The sequence below is a fragment of the Kogia breviceps genome, chromosome 9 (assembly GCF_026419965.1).
Source record: "Kogia breviceps isolate mKogBre1 chromosome 9, mKogBre1 haplotype 1, whole genome shotgun sequence".
In the NCBI taxonomy this organism is placed as follows: domain Eukaryota; kingdom Metazoa; phylum Chordata; class Mammalia; order Artiodactyla; family Physeteridae; genus Kogia; species Kogia breviceps.
The window spans coordinates 112,160,286-112,179,622 of NC_081318.1; the positions used below are offsets into that span (position 1 = coordinate 112,160,286).

General features: G+C 51.7%; 1 protein-coding gene across 3 annotated transcripts in view; it reads left to right on the plus strand.

Annotated features, from left to right (window-relative positions):
• The first annotated feature begins 6,165 nt into the window (after positions 1-6,165).
• DDC (dopa decarboxylase) overlaps positions 6,166-19,337 on the plus strand; it is a 91,158-nt gene continuing 77,986 nt past the window's right edge. For 2 of the 3 annotated variants that reach the window (XR_010842350.1, XM_067042958.1), the window contains exon 1: positions 6,166-6,331. Coding sequence is in view for 1 of the 3 variants with exons in the window: in XM_067042958.1 (XP_066899059.1) it covers positions 6,177-6,331 (155 nt within the window). In the remaining 2 variants the exon portion in view is untranslated. Of the gene's footprint in view, positions 6,332-17,595; positions 17,604-19,337 lie in introns of those variants that run through there. The other variant, XM_067042959.1, reaches the window with a different exon arrangement.

A 19,337-nucleotide genomic window follows, 5' to 3' on the forward strand; every position in this document is an offset into this window, starting at 1 on the left:
CTTTTTTGTATTGATCCCTTTTTTTGCACTCCTTGTTTTCAATCTTGCATTCAGCTTATGGCACGAGGGGCCGTGGCTTTTCAGTCTGTGCAAGATGCAGAGACAGTTGCGAAGGGGCGGCCCCCAGAGGCTGTTGGCAGAGGGGGGGTGCCGACCTCCTGCAGGCCACGCCCAGGCAACCGGCACCCCAGCCCTCCCCAGTTTCCTTGGAAGCTTTTTTGATGTAAAAGGCGTTCCTGTGGTAGGCACGTGGCAGGCTCTGGCCCGGCAGGCGGCGTGCTCAGCCAGCCCCTGCTCTGAGCACGTGCCCCCTCTCATGCCGTCACCTGGCTCCACGTGCTGTGTCCGCCACTCCGCGGGTGGCTTGTTCCTTGGAAAACGCCACGCAGGGCTGGGTGGCTGCCCGTAGTTGGCCGCGGGCCCGCCTGCCTGAAACACAGTGGGTACCCACCACCCACCCACGGCGGACACCAGGCCGCCTGGCCCAGCTGCAGCCCTTCCAGCCTGTTTTAGGACCATCACTGCCTTACCCCCTCTGTGGTGCCGGCCTGGCAGGGCTGCCCTCCCTCCTCCCGGTGGATCAGAGGACCTAAGAGGAAGTGGCACCTGCTTGGTCTGCTTCCGTGTCCAGTGGGTTTCCACGGTGACGGAGACGGAGACATTGGAGAGGGCAGCCCCGCGGCCCAGTAGGGGAAGGGCTTGCTCGGTGGCCTCCATCCTGCCGACGGCCCCGAGCCAGCCCGTGCAAGGCGGTGGGTGGCCCGTCGGCTGGCCCAGGTCAGGAATCCCTCACAGCGGTGTCGGCTGAGGACAGGTCACCGAGACGACTCTGCATTCCGCTTCAGGAGCAGAGCCAGACGGTGGCTCGCGTTGTCCCCCGCTCCGCCCTGTCCCCTTAGCAGAGTCTTCCGACGTGGGGGTGGCCTTGTCTCTGCAGAGCAGGAAAGGCTCCCCAGACAGGCAGGCAGACTGCTTGGTCAAGGACGGTTTCTCTTCCCCGGATCACGGTTGCCACGCTTCCCTGGCCCCTCTGGCCTCCTGGCCACCGGATCCCCCGGACCGCCCCCCCCTCCGCCGCAGCACTGCCCAAGGGACACACATGGCTTAGGACGCAGTGACACATACCCGCTGTACCTCAGTCTGTGGTATAGACACTGTATGTTAGTTGACTAGCCACACTCGACTTGTTTTCCATGAAGTGTCTACTTCGACAAATGAAGCATTTTTAGTAAAATGCGTTTTTAACCATGAATGCTCAATGGCATTGTTTATTTTTGTTTTTCGCTTTTTTTGGTTTTTCTGTAGCCTGTTAATCTTTCCAACCGTTGACAGGTCATTCTCCAAGTCATACCTGGCAGCCTGCTTCCTTTGGAGTGACCGATGCTCCAGTTACACCGTTAGACATTTTTCTCTTCACCGGTTGGAGGTAAAACCTTTAAAAAAACAAAAATCAAGCACACACACAAAAAAACCCCTCTCCAATTTCTTTTTTCTGTTTACATAGACCAGTCTCCACCAGTGAGACGACTCACTCTCCCCTCCAACAGACAGCTAGTATCGGCAGTATTGCATATTTATAAATATACGTTTTATTTAAAAGCAGAACTAAAGCTTGACTCTGATGCACAGTTCTGTGTGTACTTCCTGGCCGCAGTGAACTGTCACAGAGAGTGACCCTCCCAGGGCCCCAGCCACCTCCCTTGTACCGGGCAGCTGGGGAATCCACCTGCAAACAGGCAGCCCCTGCAAGAAGCAGGCGTCCAGCTGGGCCAGCCAGGGGCTGAAGGACGTTCGACTTTTATTTTTGTATTTAAATGACATGAATGTAAACGGGACAGCTCAGGGTCGTTTTGGAGCCTGTTGACTTTTTATCTCTGCCTGTGATTTTCTGTTCTAAATGGAAACTCCGTGTAGCAACCTGGTCTGAATTGAGAAGGAAAACACCAAATGCTTTGGGGGTTCGCGCTAAGTAGGAGAGCTCTGTGACCTTATGTGTTAGAGTTCCAGAACGTTCTTCCGTCTGCTAAACCTTGAAGAAGTATGTGCCTCAGTCTAGATGTTTTGTCTTCTCTTTTCTGCACTTAATACCTGAGGGTTTGACCCATTGGCACACCTTTGAGGGAGTGGGGCTGGCTCGCCGGGGGCTGTGATATCTCAGTGCCACCTGCAGTGACCATAGGATGGCCTGATGTGTAGGCGTTTTCAGGGATTGCAGAAGGGGTTAACTGAAGAGACAAAACCTTTATTCCATGTGCTTTGCTCCTTTCTGTACATAGCTCTTCGGCTCATGAACCTAATTGTAAACGTTCAGGTATTTTTGTACAAATAAGGGACTGATGTTCTGTTTCTTGTCATTAGAAATAAACATTAATACAGTGTTCTTCATTTTCTGTTGCTTGTAATGTCTGTTTCTATACTTAAAAAGCCCTCAGGGCGGTCAGCCGACGAAAATCTCGGGAAGTGATTCAGGGTATGTTGACAACGTGCTTCTTAACCTGGCACAGATGGGATGTCCGGGCTGGCGTGGCCCTGCTGGGCGGGCCCCTCCTCACATCTCCTGCAAGAGCAGAGCCCTCTGAATGCTCCAGGAGGAATCAGCTCCCCGTTCAGGTGTAGCAAACAAGAAACTCGTAAAAGCTCACACTGGTTCACTTCAATGGCATGTTTCCCACCGCAGTGACACAGTGACGGCTCAAGAACCTGGATTTTGCAGTCACACAAGAAGTGGGCAGAAAGAGTAAAGAGCGTGGCTGCCCTGCGTCTCTGCTCCCGCAGGGCCTCCCCCGGGGGTCCGAGGGCATCGGCACGTAAAGGCGCCCCTGGGCCTGACTCGCCTCCTTGCACCCCACCCCAGGCAGAGAGTCTCTTGTCGCGAGCCAGCCTGTGGCGTTTTGAACTCTCCCATCACTTGCTTTCAGAACGTGGGTCCTCGGTTTGGGGGAGCTCCTCGCTCTAAGGCAGGCTGCCCTTAGAGCGAGAACAATAATTCGCGAGTGACCCCCTCCTCGTGAGGGGGGGCCGGGGGGGCGGGCTGGGGTGTGAACGTGTGTAGGGCGTGTGGCGAGGGCTGTGCGTGTCCGCGGCGTGGGAGAGGCGAAGCAAGCGTGCCGCGTGGGGCGCAGGCGGGGAGCGTGAGGAAGGGTGCGCGTGGGCAGGGCGGGTGCAGAGGCCTGCGAGGGTCTGTGTGGCGAGACGGTGCACGGTGGCGAGACGTGCGGCGGACAGACAGAGCCGCGTGACGAGGAAGAACCCGCCGTTTCCGGCCTCCCCGGGGAGGCAACGCTGGGCCGGGCTCCACAACGTCGTAGCAAAGGCACGACTTTAAACTGGATCTCGCTGCCTTGATCACATTTTTTATTGCTTTTTCAGAACCCATTTTGAGCGATTTGTAAAACGATAAGAAGAATTTTTTATGATAAAAGCGTTCCCTTGTGAAATGTAAACAGGAAAATATCCTACCGCCTTGGGTTTTAGAACAGTAGACTCACAGCAACCCTTCTCGTCTTGGGAATTATACGGCGTTAACAAGAAGGACAGGAAACAAGTGGAAAATCCATCCTTGGCAGAACCGCGAACATGGAAGAGGGGCTGAGACCCACCCAGGGCAGGAGATGCTGGTGGGAACCCTGTGACTGCAGAGCTCAGCCGGGCCCGCGGCGGGCACTCCAGGATGGAGGACACACCTGGAGGGGGCACTACAGACCCTTTTGGGAAACAGCGAGACAGGCCTGCGGTCCATGTTGAGTTACTGGTGACGTTCCCCCCTCCACCCCCCCCCCGGGGATGCTGTGTGTACTTTCAATCTAGAAATAGATCCAAGTGTTGTTTGATCTCTGAAAGGTTTCTTGAATTACGTCTAAATATATTTGTGTTACGTCACCGCGGGTCTTTGTTTTAAAGACAGCAATTAATATGTGCATTAGGTCTTTCTCATCTGCCTTTCATAAGCTCTCCCTTGTCTCAAGACGTCTAACTCTCATTTCCGTGTGGTGTGCGTGTCCACCTGTCCCGTCGTCCAGGCCACTCACAGTGTCCGGGCAGGAGGGTTCCTCCCCGAGCTGCTTCCAGCGAGGACCCACTACCAGGGTGTTTCTTCCTCTCTCCCATTCCTCTTCGGAGCCATGCTGGCTTTCCTTGCATATATCCCTTCGTCTCCTGTATCACTGCTTTGAGCTTTGGTGAACCGATTGTCGTTGTGTTCATTCAGGATACTAGGTTTGGTTGCCATTTTCATCTATTCCATTGGCAATATATTTCTGCTGAAAGCTCTTTACCATTGTTTCTCCTACTCTTTTCTCCTTTCGTCTTGGGCAGCTTCACAGAAGATCAGTGCTGCTTCCTTGAGGAAGGTGAGTTCTCCTTGGCCGAGTCATTTATAGGACGTTTGTGTGGGAAGGAAGACAGGGGTCGTGTCTGATCCTAGCAGGACAGAAATAAATAGACGCTATTTATTTATAAGTAAACACAAAGGGTCACGGATGTGAACCCCAAAACCTTGACAGCATAAGCCATCAGGATCGATCTTCCAACCAGCTTCTCTTCACATTCAGCCTCCCACACCTTTCAGACAAATCTCCCCAGACGGCTGCATATTAATTTGCAGTAGAACAACTGTTTTCCCTCCGTTGTTCTACGGCAAGTTATGCAATGTCATTTTTATGACTATGGAGTTTTGTTATTTGAAATAAAAATTATGACAAAGTCTCTCAGAACATAAAGAGTTCCATTGTAATTCTACACTCTCTCTCTCTCACACACACGTGCTCACGCACGCACGCATAGATGTCTACGAGGGCTGTAGCGTAAGATTCCCAGGGAAGCACTGAGCCCAGCTGGGGGATTCGTCTGGAAGGTGTGTGAAGGATGAAGGTGAAGGTGGGTCTGAGCACAGGTGGACAGAGCGTGTGCCCTTATCCAGGTGTGTGGTGTCCCATACGATACCACTAGGCACACGTGGCTATTATTTAAGTTGTAATAAAAAATAAAATGAAAAATTCAGCTCCTTGGTTGCACTATCCACGTTTCAAGTCCTCGACAGCCACGTGTGGTAGTGGCTACCGTATTGGACAGCGCAGTGATAGGACATGCCCACCATCACAGGAAGTCTTACTGGACAGGGTTGGGCTAGGTGACCCATAACGAAAGGCTAAGTTGCAGAAGTGGGAACCGTACAGCTGGAAGGAGGAGGGTTGCCTTGAGATTCGGCCTCCCTGTGCCTGGGTGATATTCTGAATTAGCAAAGCGCGCCTCCAGATCCAAGGCTAAGGGTACCTTCCCGTAAGGGACACCTCTGCCCCACCCCACAGGTAAGACACGCTAACTTCAGGTTTGCTGCAACAAGGCGACACCATTCACTGTCTCCAGTTTGCTTGGGTCTGCTTTGCTTTCCGATTATAACTGAATGGCAGTGGTTTCACGTCATCCACATACACTGTAAACAAAACTCAAGAATGTCCGCTTAGCCCTCCCCCACACAGCTCCCCTGGGAAAAAACACACTTCCCAATTTGATGTCAACCTATTCCGTGAGCAGATTTCCTGGAGTGAGCCAGGGGTAGGAAATGCACCTCTTCTATTTCCCAGATTAGCCACTATTACTGTGAGCATCTCCACAGACTGGGTGTAGTTTTAGTGTCTCAGGCGCGTGTGTTTGCACACGGACCCTAAATGTAAGCAGGACTGTCTTGCTGTGCATTGAAGAAACAGCCACCTCTGTCTCTGCAAGAGCAAGAACAAGCTGTGTGGGACCTCTTGGGAGATACTCTTGTCCAGATGCAATTACACGGGAGACAGGGCTGGTTCTTGACGCTTTGACTGAATTCACAGCCAACCTGGACACAGGCACAGTGCAGCATTCATCCAGTCAACCAGCTCCAAAAATACACAATTCTTGGCATATTTTTTAATTGGAGGGAGGAGACTTACATTGTTTTTTATGTTGTACAAAGTGTGAAACGATATTAATATTTTATTATTGCACTATTTCTATCGGACATAAAATATGACTGCACTGCACTTTCTGGGATAATCGAGGTATTTTCTAAGGTCATTTGGAACATTGACAGTTTTCTGCTGCAGTGCTGAGTTGACAGCTGAGCCCTGCTGTCAGGGTGGACTGCACGGGCTGTACCAAACCTGTGTTTCTGACACTTCCTCTCCAGAATGGACACCTTCAAGATGATGCCGGGCAGGTGTACTCCTGGCCTTACTCCCAGGGGTCCTCATTCGGAAGGTTGCGTCGGAGACAGAAACGTGCCTCTGTACCAGGCCCAGCATGATCCGATGCAGCTCCCACCGGGAAGGAGAATTCCAGAAGCTGCCCAGAGAACCAGGTGCGTCTTCTGCCCGCTCGTAGCGGCGTGTCCTGGGGAAATCACTTAACACGCTTGTGAAAGGACACTACTGGCTCAGAGCAATGGGTTTCACCCCATCCATTCATCAGAGTCCCCTGTAGGGCTTTGAACCTGCATATCTTCAGGCCCCTCATAACCCTACAGAATTAAAACCTCCGACTTGGCAATAAAAGCATTTGCCCGTAGACCGGCACAGGTGGACGAGACAGTCCCCGACTTACCGTGCGCCCCGGGAATGTAGGGTCCGTGCACCTGCTGTGTTTTGATCCCTCCCAAGCCACCAGGGACTTTTTAGCTTCTACGGTAGTGGTCTTGGTAGAATGTGGTGGGAAAGGCCTGAGCTGTCCCGTGGAGTACCAGTGAGCAAACGGCCAGCCTACCTGGGAAGGTTGTGGCGAACGCTGGCCCTGGGAGGACGCGGGTGCCTCCGGCCCCTCACTGCCCGCTGACAGGCTCTGTTTGGCCTCACGTGGTAGAGGTGGTGCAGCCCCTGCTGTGCCCTTTCCCGGCACCCCACATGCCAGCCCGATCGCCACCCAGGTGGGCTTGTTCAGGTGTACATGGCCGGTCCCGGCACGGCCAGGCCTGGCCTCCCACCTCTTGATTCTCTGACTGGGGTTCCTCCGGCGCCCTCCGGCCACTCTCTTTGTACTGAGTCACTCCAGAGCCGGGCAATGGCCTTCATTACATTGCACGGAATCCACGGCTGGTTCTGTGCTCAGGTAACTGGGCAAAGACAGGGCTTCTCGAAAGACTGAACTGTGCTCTCTCTCCCACCTGCCCACCTGTGCACCAAGCAGGAACCTCTTCCGGCCTCTACCCACCCCTCTTCTCCTTTGCCAAACCAGGCCACTAACACCACATCCGCCCCCCTCCTAGGTGAGGCTCAAAAAGACAATGCGAGTGGTTAAGAATCTGCCTGCTGATGCAGGGGACACGGGTTCGAGCCCTGGTCCGGGAAGATCCCACATGCTGCAGAGCAACTAGGCTTGTGCACCACAGCTACTGAGCCTGCACTCTAGAGCCCATGCGCCACAACTACTGAAGCCCACGCGCCACAACTACTGAAGCCCATGTGCCACAACTACTGAAGCCCACGCGCCTAGAGTCCGTGCTCCGCAACAAGAGAAGCCACCGCAACGAGAAGCCTGTGCGCCGCAACGAAGAGTAGCCCCCGCTCGCTGCAACTAGAGGAAGGCCGCGCAGAGTAACAAAGACCCAACACAGCCAAAAATAACAAATTTGAAAAAAAAAAAAAAAAACACAATACGATAGGGAATTCCCTGGTGTAGTGGTTAGGACTCAGCACTCTCACTGCCGGGCCCAGGCTCGATCCCTGATCTGGGAACTAAGATCCTGCAAGATCCTGCAAGCCACACAGCTCAGCCCCCCAAAAAAAAAAAAGACAACGCAATGAAACCCACTGGACCGTATTAGCTTAATTATAATTAGAGCAGCGAAACTGGTGGCTTTGCCTCCGATCCGCCGAGCTGACTGGCCCCCACAGAGGGCTCCGCCGTGGCCCTCGGGTCCCACCGGCACGCCAGCCCTGGCCCCCTCCCAGGCCCAGTCCTGGTCACTCCCGAGCTACAAATAAATAATACAGTAAACGGAAGCCCAGAATTCCCAGAAGAAAACTGCAAATAGCTAAGGAACATATGAACATCAATTTTTAAGTGAAATGAACAACAATGACAGGAATAGCTGCTTCCTCCTGCTTGTGTGGTCACTGTTGAATCCTCACCTGCACATATGTTACAAATCTCGATCTCCTTTATTTCTCCAGAGAGAGCGTATGATCTTTAGTGGCATCTGCTGTCTTTGATCGTAACCTACGGTAAGAAACGCTGTCATCTTGCGGCCCAGCACACATACGCCCATACATCATCGAAACAGACATTTCAGGAAACACGATTTCTCTCGTTAGGTGCAATGGCCCCTCTTTCCTAGTCTATTCTGTTCTGTTCTGTTGGCTTTCCTTTTTAAAAATGCTGCTCACGAGATCTCTAAACTGGTTTCATGACCCAGCGAGAGGTTGATCCCAGTGATTGGAAAAACAGATGAACTGGAGAAGAACTGAGCTGGAGGTGTGACACCCCAGATTTCAGACCTTCTCTGAAGCTGCAGTAACCAAGGCCGAGTGGAATTGATGAAAGCAGAGAGAAATGGATCAGCGGAACAGAGCGGAGAGGCCAGAAACAGACCCACACAAATAGAGTCAACTCTCTCTGACAAAGGAGCAAATGCAACACAACAGAGCAGAGACAGTCTTTCCAACAAACGGTGCTGAAACGACTGACATCCCCATGCAAAAGACAGGCCTCACACCTGCACAAAAACTAACTCAAAATGGATCACAGACCTGAACGTAAATGCAAAACTATAAAACCCCCAGAATATGACCCAGGAGACAATCTAGATGAATAGAGGGTTTGGTGATGACTTCTTAGCTACAACACCAAAGGCGTGATCCACAGAAGAAAAGCTAAGCTGGACTTCATTAAAATTTCAAAACACTGCTCTCTGAGTGGCAGGGACATATACACACTACCAAATGTAAATTAGATGGCTAGTGGGAAGCTGCCGCGTAGCACAGGGAATTCACCTCTGTGCTTTGTGACCACCTAGAGGGGTGGGAGAGAGGGTGACGAAAGAGGGAAGAGATATGGGAACATATGTGTATGTATAACTGATTCACTTTGTTGTAAAGGAAAAACTAAGACACTATTGTAAAACAGTTATACTCCAATAAAGATGTTTAAAAAAAAAATTTCAAAACACTGCTCTGCAAATAGGATGGAATTGACATTCTCATCTGCTCCTAAGCAAAGTGGCTTTTCCAAGAAAATTTGATTCCGAGGACATTTCTCCGCTGCAGATCCGGTCACAGGGCAGGCCTAAGCAGGTGTGTGCCTCATGGCTTTTCACCCCCGACTTCACCGCAGTCTCCGGGGCTCCACTTTGCTTCAATCTCCACAAAGTGGGAATACCGAAGTCCCTGCACCTGTCTCCAGACCAGATGATGTGGCTTTGACACTGTAGAGATTTGCTCAGTGTAACCGAGATGTACGACTCACTGGGAGAGGAAGAGGCTTTCGGAGACCCATGGGGTAGGGCGGCTTCACTGGCTCTGCCCACCAGACAGACCCAGATCCTCCTCCCCAGGGAGGCCTGGGTGTCCACATGTGACATCGCTACAAGGGGTTCTTTAACTCCAAGCTGCATTCGGTTGAAAATGTAATGTGTTCTGTTGAAAAGCTCGAGTCCACATGGTCTAGTGAAAGGTACCCAGAACTTCTACTCTTGCGTCAACGAGCCTCCAACGCAGACCTGCCGACGCAGGACTTGGTTAAGCGGCCTCGGCCGACGCCATCCACGATCCATCGCTTCTTTGCACCAGCCGCGGGGTCTGGTGACTCTGCCCGCAGCCGTCCCCGGGCACCAGAGCTTGCTGTGTCCGAGTGAGGGCGAATTACCAGCCCTCTCAGGTGGACCCCCCCCATCCCAGCTCCCAAAGTCCTGCCGCAGGGTCCCTGCCCACCAGGCCACCAGGCGGGTAACTGGCTTGGAAACAAGCCTGGTACTGCCTAACAAAATAACAACGAACAAAATAAGCAACTGGCACGTGAGTCTTTGTCTCAGGAGCAGCTCTGGGGGAACCCAAACTAAGAGGAGGACGTGCCCAGAGTTAGACGGTGGGGTTGTAGACGGGAAAGCTCACTTCCTAAGAGGTCAGCTCCACAGCTTAACTCCGCACCAGTGTGCTTGCAACCCAGACCTCAGTAGAATTTTTGAATGTAGGAACAGATGATTTTAAAGTTCCTCTTGAAAGAGAAACATGTGAAAGCAGCAAGGATTTTTTTTTTTTTTTTTTTTTTTTTTTTTTTTTTTTTTTTTTTTTTTGCGGTACGCGGGCCGCTCACTGCTGTGGCCTCTCCCGTTGCGGAGCACGGGCTCCGGACGCGCAGGCTCAGCGGCCACGGCTCACGGGCCCAGCCGCTCCGCAGCACGTGGGATCCTCCCGGACCGGGGCACGAACCCGCGTCCCCCGCATCGGCAGGCGGACTCTCGACCACTGCGCCACCAGGGAAGCCCAGCAAGGATTTTTATTAAAAGAAAACTGATAAGGGAACCCTTGCCCTTCCAAGTACCGCAATGCATTAGAAAGTGATCAAAGTTTACAGTTTGCTGTACACCTGAAACTAACACAGCATTGTAAATCAAATTTACTTCAATAAGAAAATAACGGAAATATGTTTTTTAAAAAAGGAAAGAGATAAAGTTTAAATGCTGTAGCCCTGGCGCAGAAATGAAAGAACAATTAATTCCACAGGACCACAACAAGCTCAAGAAACAGAAATATTTTTCAAAGATTCTGTTGGAAGAATTAGCTTACTCTATGGGGGATAAATTAGAACTTTACCCTAAAGTAAATTTCAGATGGAGGAAAGCTCTAAAGGTAAATATCTCAAAGTAGAAAATGCAAAGAGGAAATCGAAGTAAATGTGTATACATTTTGAGTAGAGGATAGTTTCCTAAATTCCCCAGAGATGAGCTGTTCTCTGTAGGTTTTCTCAAGATTTCCTCGACCTTTACCACCATTAGAAATTAATATTTAACCAGCGTATGTGACTGAACAAGCTCGGCCTTGTGGATCTGAAGTGGCAAGAAGAGTGCGGGGCTACAGGCTGCCCGACTCCTCAGCGGCTCTCCCACGTCCTCCTCAACCCCCAGAGCTGGCCAATCTCAGAAGGGAGCCCGAGGTCCCAGAAAGTAAGTCCTGACTTTCTACTTAATCAGTGATGATTGTTGGAAACGGCACCGCCTGGACCTTGACTCTGCTGCCCCGGTGCCGGATGTTTTGGTATAAAGGTCAGCTCGCTTGGAGCCTGGAGAAGACAGGGTCTATCTACACGCCGTCTGTGGGGCTACAGGCGCCACGCTGTGGTCGGGGGGTGGGCGGGGATGCCGGTGCCCACAGGTGCTCACAGGCACCCATGTGGGATAAGGCGGGGGCGGGAGCCCATCTCGGGGCCACCGCCAGCACAGCAAACACAGGGCACATGTGTGGATTCCTCTGCTTTCTACCACTTGCCACCCACGTGGTGGGGGCCTCTGAGCCTCTGTTTCTTCCTCTCTAAAATGGGGATTTTAATGGTACCCACCTTGTCAGGTTCTGGTGAGCCCCGACTCTCATAATATATGGAAAATACCCGGCACATGGGAGATGCTGAATGGATATTAACTCTTCCCTTACCTTCACATCTGTGACTCTGCAGAGGCTCTCCCTTCATGACATATGGTGTAGTCTCCCCACAGGTAAATTCAGAGTCTACCTGTGCAGTGGGATTTGAGAGAATTAAAGGATCTCCCCTGCCAATCTAGCAGGCTCATTACAATCCCGTCGGAAGATACAATTCTTGAGAAGGAACGTTTGCTCCTCCATCAGGCTGGAGTTAAACCAGTAACTTTTGGTAGTTTGCTGTGTGTTGGGATTCACATGCTTAGCCTCTATTGTATCCTCATCTCGCAAGGGAGAAAACTGGGACAGAGGAGGTGAGGAAGACGGTCCAAGACCTCACAGCTCGTGACCACGGAGGTAGAACTTGGATCGTTCTTGCTGTACCACCTGGCGCTTTCTGCCCTGCCATTCTGGGAAAGTGGTGCCTATTTAAAGCACTTACCATGTCCCTGGCCCTGTAGTGGGCACCACAGGAAGGGTCTGGAGATCAGGGGGCAGGATCTGGAGGGACCAGACAGGAGATGCAGGGCAGTTGATGGGGTCGAGGGTGGGAGGTGGAAAGTGCAGGGCTGCACACGGGGCGGGGGGGCTCTGGGCTCCGGAGGTGGCTGAGAGCACAGAAGGCGTGGTCTTCTAGGGAAGTCTCCCCACGCTGCACCTGGGGGGTCCGGTGGTCAGTTCTGAGGGCCTCTCCGCGGAGCAGGCAAGCCCCTGGTGGCCTTCTGCCCTGAGGACCTCGGATGGCTCTTGGTCAGCCGAGAGACCCAGCGTGATGGGGCCAGATGACAGGTCTGGAAGGGTTCCTCCCTGGATGGAGGTGTGGGACAGAGATACCCCAGAGAACTGTCTCTCTGCATGTCCTCAGAGTGGATGTGTGACATTTGAAACCAGGAAAATGTTGGTGCTGCTGAAAATTTAAATCGTGACTTCCAGACTTTAAAAAATTCCTAAATAATGTGCCAAGAAATAGAGCCCTGAGCTTCACTGCACCCCCAGCCTCTGACAGCTGAGGGAGAACAGGGGTGATTCACACTGGAACAAGGGCACTAACAAGTAATCTGTTACGTAACATTACTTTATTAAATGATAAAAGGTTCAGTCCACCAAAAAGCAATACAGTTCTAAACACATACAGACCTAACAGAAAAGCCCTAAATGTACAAAGCAAACCTTGGTACGGCTATGTGGAGAAATTGGCAAATTCCCCACCCTAATAAAAGATTTCAACACATCTTCAGCAATGGCGATAGAGCAAGTTAACAGAAACATTAGTGAAGATGTAAAGCACTTCAACAAGTGACAGTCTCGGTTTATTGGATGTATATGGAACCCTCCACCTAGTAATTAGAAAATACACTTTCTTCTCAAGAGCACATGAAATGTTTATAAAAATTCAGGATGTAGCAGGCTGTAATGCAAGTCTCAGTGTCCATCAGAGAACTGCTATAATACTAGCTGCTCTCTGACCACAATTCAATTCAATTAATTAAATTATAATTCAAGAAAAAGATAAGTAAAAATTGCTATATGTGTCTGGAAATTTTTGGAAAGGTACTGCACAACTCACGAATCAATTTAAAAACATAAAAGAAGTTAAGTAATACTTAGAAAAAAATGATAATGAAATATGCTAATTTTAAAACTTGAGCTATGTATTGAAAGAAGTACATAGAAGAAAGTAAATAGTTTTAAATGCTTACATTAGAAAGTAAAAAAGGCCAAAAACTAATGAGACAATCACTCAACTAAAGATGTTAGAAAAAGAACAACAGGCTAAAGATCACTGAATGAAGGCAATAATAAAGACAAAGAGGATAAATTAGTGAAAAAGAAAATACAGGTAGATGAGGGAGGATCAATGAAGCCCAAGGGCTAGTTTTTTTTTAAGACTAATAAAATAGACACAGTTCTGGCAATATTAACTAAAGACAAAAAGAGAGCAGAATAGGTTAAAAAAATATGATAATAAAAGGGGATATAATTAGAGATCCAACAAACTAAAAAGGTAATGAGTATATCATTAAAAAATTCTTGGGGCTTCCCTGGTGGCGCAGTGGTTGAGAGTCCGCCTGCCGATGCAGGGGACGCGAGTTCGTGCTCCGGTCCGGGAGGATCCCACGTGCCGCGGAGCGGCTGGGCCCGTGAGCCGTGGCTGCTGAGCCTGCGCGTCCGGAGCCTGCGCTCCGCAACGGGAGAGGCCACAACGGTGAGAGGCCCGCGTACCACCAAAAAAAAAAAAAAAATTCTTGTCATTAAATCTTTAAAAATTGATGAAATAATATCAAATTGGGTTCCAAGAGAACTAGAAATCTTAAATAGTCCTATAGTAATAAAAAATTGATTTGTTGATCAGCTCGGTGCTTGTGACCACCTAGAGGAGTGGGATAGGGAGGGTGGGAGGGACACGCAAGAGGGAGGAGATATGGGAACATATGTACATGTATAACTGATCCACTTGGTCGTAAAGCAGAAACTAACACACCATTGTAAGACAGTTATACTCCAGTAAAGATGTTAAAAAAGAAAAAAAATTGATTTGTTAATATCAAATATTCCCTCAAAAATAAAAGGGAGGCACAAATGATTTTATGTATGATTTCTTATACTCTTTTAGTGACCGGGCAATTCCAAATTTCAAAATTATACGACTGTTTCAGAGAATCAAAAAAGAAGAAATTACCCTCAGAGCAGTCTATGATACCATAGAATCTGACACTAAAACCAGAGAAAAAATTCTATGCAAAATGTTAATACACCAGACTTTTATCCCAAGAATAAAAGGATACTTGAAAATTAGAAAATTTAATGTGATTCATCACATTAACAGTTCAGAGGAAGAAAACCATAAGATTTTCTCTTTTTTTTTTTTTTTTTTTTTTTTGCGGTACGCGGGCCTCTCACTGTTGTGGCCTCTCCCGTTGCGGAGCACAGGCTCCGGATGCGCAGGCTCAGCGGCCATGCCTCACGGGCCCAGCTGCCCCGCGGCACGTGGGATCCTCCCGGACTGGGGCACAAACCCGTGCCCCCTGCATCGGCAGGCGGACTCTCAACCACTGCGTCACCAGGGAAGCCCCCAGAACAGATATTCTTAACAATAATGTAGTCAGATTTGTCAGTCTCTTATGGTTAGCTGATTAAGTGAATCATTTAAGAAATCCTTCCTCTCCACAGTAATGAAAATATACTTCTCTGTTGTCCTAAGAAGTTTGCCTTTCACAGTTAAGGATTTAATCTATCAGGAATTTATTTTTGTATATGGGGTGAGAAACAGATTCAAGATCATGTATTTTCCAAGTAGCCAACCAGTTGTTCTAGCACCATTTAATAGTTTATTCTTTCTCACGCGTTCTGTGATTCCACATATGTCCATTTTCCAAATCTTTTGTGGGATTTTTTTCTGGGCTGTCTATTCTGTTGGATTGGCCAGATGTCTATCCTTGCATCAGAACTGTTACATTTTTACAGGTTCACCTGTCTCACAAGTATAGAGCAAGACTGCAATATTCTTCTTTCTCAAGCGTATGCTGGTCGTTCTCAGACTTTTGCTTCTGCGTTCATATTTTAGAGTCAAATATCTATGTGGGATTTTGATTGAACTACTACTGAATCTGTTCATCAGTTTGAGGAAAATGGAAATGTTTTGATACTGGGTGTTCTTTATCCATGACTGGACATTTATTTCCATTTATTCAGGTCTTCTTTAATGTCCTCTCGTGAGCTTTTATAAGTCTCTTCATACAAGTCTTGCAGACCTTTTGTAAGGTTTTGTTAGGTCCATTCCTGGTGTCCTGTTCCTAAGTCAGAGCTTGTCACTGTCCCTGGGACGGGGAAGCAGCTGTCCCCAGTCACACAGCAGGTCCTGTGCCGCATCTTCAGACCATTTCACACCTCCTTGTTCTACCTCCGGATAACTCTCAAATCTATCTGTTCTCTCCCCTGCAGTTTGCTCTCCAAGCAGCAGCTGGCGTGACTTTTAAGCCCCCAGGCATGTCAGTGCTCTGCCCCAGACCCTCAAGGACTGGATGTCCCCCCAAGGGCAGTCGGGCCCCGAGCTGCAGGCTCCCCTCTGGGCTACTCCCTCTTCACAGGCTTGGCTCGGCAGCCCTGGTCACAACTGGTCACTGTGGCTTTCTCTCTGCTTATTGTTTCACCATCTGCCTCCGACCCTGGGTGCCACACAGCAAAAGCTCAACTGGCAGTGCCCACATGGGGGCCGGCGGGCCTGGTGAGGGACTCCCTGCTCAGCCATGTGCTAGCTGTGTGACCTTGGGCAAATTTCCTAGCCTCTCTGGGCCTGCGTTTCCTCATCTGTAAACTGCAGATGATGATAATCTACCTTGTGATGAGAGTTGTGAGGGTGTGAGTGATCCTGTGGTAAAAATGCCTGAAAAAGAACCTTTATAAATGCTAATTATTATGACTGTCACTCTTTACAAAACGGAGTTCCATTCTTTTCTCACAGCCCCCTCTCGCAGAGTTCCATCATCACACCTCTACCCCGTCTGCACAGCCTCCACGAAAGATGCAGGGTTCACCTAGGGTCTGCGCTGGGCCGGGCGCTGTGCTGGGTCAGGGGCCCTGCGCCGAGGGCCCCGCGTCCAGAGCCCGCTGGAGCCCTGCGCAGGCACAGCGTCCGGCCCAGCTCCGGCCATCCCTGCAACCTCGCCCCCTCCCTCCCCGGCCTGTCGTCCAGCAGAGCGGTGCTGGGGGCTGAGCGCTCCTCTGCGGCTCCCGGAGACGTGGTGCGGAGCTCGGCGGGCCGGCACGGAAGGGCCTGATCCCCGCACCAGCCTGCGGTCGTCGCTGGGCGGAGGGAGGGAGGAGCTGCGCGGGACTCGCCCGCGGGTCCCCGCAGACCCCGCCCACCCGCCCCACCGGCCCCGCCCACCTGTCGCGAAGGCCTCGGCCCCCGCCAGCTCCACAGATGCTTCAAAGGGCAGAGGCTCCTTTGAAGAGATGCTGCTTCGTTAAAGCCAGGGGGGAATGGCTTTCCGTGGGAAGTTCCCAGCTCGTGGCTGTGCCACAGGCCCTGAAACTGTGTTGTGTGTCTGTGTGTGCCTTGTGTGTACGTGTACGTTTACGATGGTGTGTGCACCTGTGCGTGTGCGCGCGGGCGTGGCGCGTGTGCGTGTGGCGCGTGCGTGCGTGTGTGCGTGTGTCCAGGGTGAGTGTGAATGTTGGAAGCGGGAATCCGCGTGCCCTGCTGGCCTGGGGGCCTCCCCGCAGGTCCCCTTTCCAGGCTCTGAGGCCGCCTTAACTGAGGAAGGGGCACTGCCACATAAGGCCCGGGTCAGCCTGCCCAGCCCGGAGGGTGAGGAGGGAAGGAAGCCCGAGTCCGGGTTTGAGGAAAAATCTGTGTTTTGAATGCTGGTCGGCATCAGGGCTAAAAGAACAGGACTCTGAATCGGGTGAACCTGGTTGCAAATCCTGGCCCGCCTCTGCTTCTCTCTCCGCCTGGGCTCGTGGGCTTGGCACTCGGCGGTCGGCTCAGCCCCCTGCACGGCGGCGGCACAGCAGGTCCCAGTGGCCCCGAGCAGGTACGGGTACTACGTCCGCGGCCCAGCGCTGGCACAGAGCGAGGCTCCTCGCTTGCCTTGCCCGGGCCAGCCCTTCTTCAGCCCTTGAAAGAGCCTGGAGCCTCCCGCCGCTCAGAGGTTACCCGGAGAGACCCCAGGAGAACTGGCCCCAGCCTGGGTGTCGCACAGGGCACTGGGACACACAGCGCCTTTCCCTTTGCCTTCTAGGCCCGCAGCCCTCGCAGGCTCCCCGTCTCTGGGCCCTGCTCTGCCCGGCCGACCCTCCCGTCCTCCACGGAGCAGGAGGCCGGGGGTGGGACGTGCTGCCGGGTAAATAAGCAGAGCAAGCCGCTCTGATTGGCTTTGGGAAGGCGGACGCTCTGTCTACATAAATGGCAATCGCAGCCTCTGTGCCTTTTAACTGTCACCGAGGAGGAGAGAGAGAGAGAGAGAGAGAGAGACACGGACAGAGAACGAACACCTCGGGCTGCCTGTGAGTACCGCTGTTTGTCCTCGGAGCCTGGGGGTCCAGGCTCCTTCCCGGTGGCAGCGCCCCTCCGGTGTGGGGACTTTGGGGACAGGAGGTTCACCTGTTGATTGCAGCTGGGTGGGCCTCCTCAGGCCAGCTGGGAGGGTGGGCGTCCGGCGGGGTGCAGGTATGGTACGCTAGGGGAACTTTCTGAGAAAAGAGGCGTCAACCTAAATCACCCGCTTTTGTGTGTGTCGCGTCTAAGTAACAAGTCAGATGAAGAATCAGAAAGTTCTGAGGGTTTTTTTAGCCCATGATCTCTGAGCCATAATAGCAACATAACAGAGCGAGTGGAAATTCTTTTCCAGGCTGGTTCATGGTGCATCTGGAGCCCACAGAGGCCGGGAGATGGCAGGGGTGGGGGAAGAAGGTGGACCCCTCTGGTCCTCTGCCGTGAAGGACATCCTCCCGCACGATGCTTGTAAAAATCAGTTGGGTCTGAAGTTTACGAAGGCTGAGCACACAGTAGGTGGTCACTAATGGGACCTCTATTATTAATAAGCAAGTAAACTGCAGGTGGCAAAGTGGGAGAGGGGTCCATCTGCCCCGAGTATGTTGTTTTCTCCAGTTTCCAAGGGAAATTCAAGCAGGTGGCTTGGGTTTTTCCCTTCATCCTATTTCTCTGAAAGGCTCCAAGACTTGGTTCTTTACAGTTGGTTTCTCATTTAAATCAGCAGTATTTTCCTTCTGAGACAGAACCACAGCAAAGGGGACAATTGCGGCATAAAAACTGGCCAGGGCAGTGGTCTCCCTGGAACAGTTAACATGTAGGCAAGACAAGGAGCATCTGGGTGTATCTGAAAGAGAGAAAAATCATGACGTTCACAGCAGGCTTTTCTGTCTCTCCTCGGCCCATGGCAGGTGGGCTGCTGCACAACGCCAGTTTGCTTAAAATAATGAAAATAAGAGAAAACCCATTTAAACCTCCACAGATTCAACTAAATAGCTGGGGGGGGGGGTTATTTACATATTTCCCCCTCTTCGAGCAGTTGTTTATTCTGCAGGTTTTACCCTGTTAACTCTCCATCTGAGTCTGGTGGTAAGTCTGGGGAGAGACCCCAGGAAAATTAGACTCCCTTGATATTTTAAAAGAGTGGCCTCGAGGTTTCTCTGGGTCTCGTCGGCATTTCTGGAGGAGGGTGCCCGGGGCGCACAGGGGCGGCGAATTGGCACGCGGCCTCCGAGGAAAAGCTCAAATCCCCCTGCATTCTCCGAGTGGCTGGGCTCCCTGTAAGCGAGGGTCGTGGGGGACCCCAGGCCAGAGGGAAGTGGTCCGGTCTTCCCAGTGCACAGACCCACGTGTGAAACCGGTCGTGAGCTGCGTGGCGTAGTCCGGCCCCCGCTTCCCTGAGCCTGTCTCCTCATCTCTAGAGTGGGGATAATTTCGCTTCTTTGCAGAGCGGCTGTGAAGACAGAGAGAACAGAGATGAAGGGTTCCCCCAGGCCCTGCGGACGGTCACCAGCCGGCATTTGTCAGGCTTTGGAGGAACTGGGGAAGCAGCGCTGCTCCTGGGTTGCTCAGCCTCTGCCTGTTTCCGTTTGCGTTGGGGACCCGCCCAGGCGGGGGCCTGGTGCCCGCACCTGGAGAATCCTCTCCGGGGTGTGGTGATCAGGTGGGACCCCGACCACACTCTGGGAGCCAGGCAATGCCTCCCCAGCCCGGGCAGGGGCCCTGGGGTCTGACCCCTTGGGCCGTGT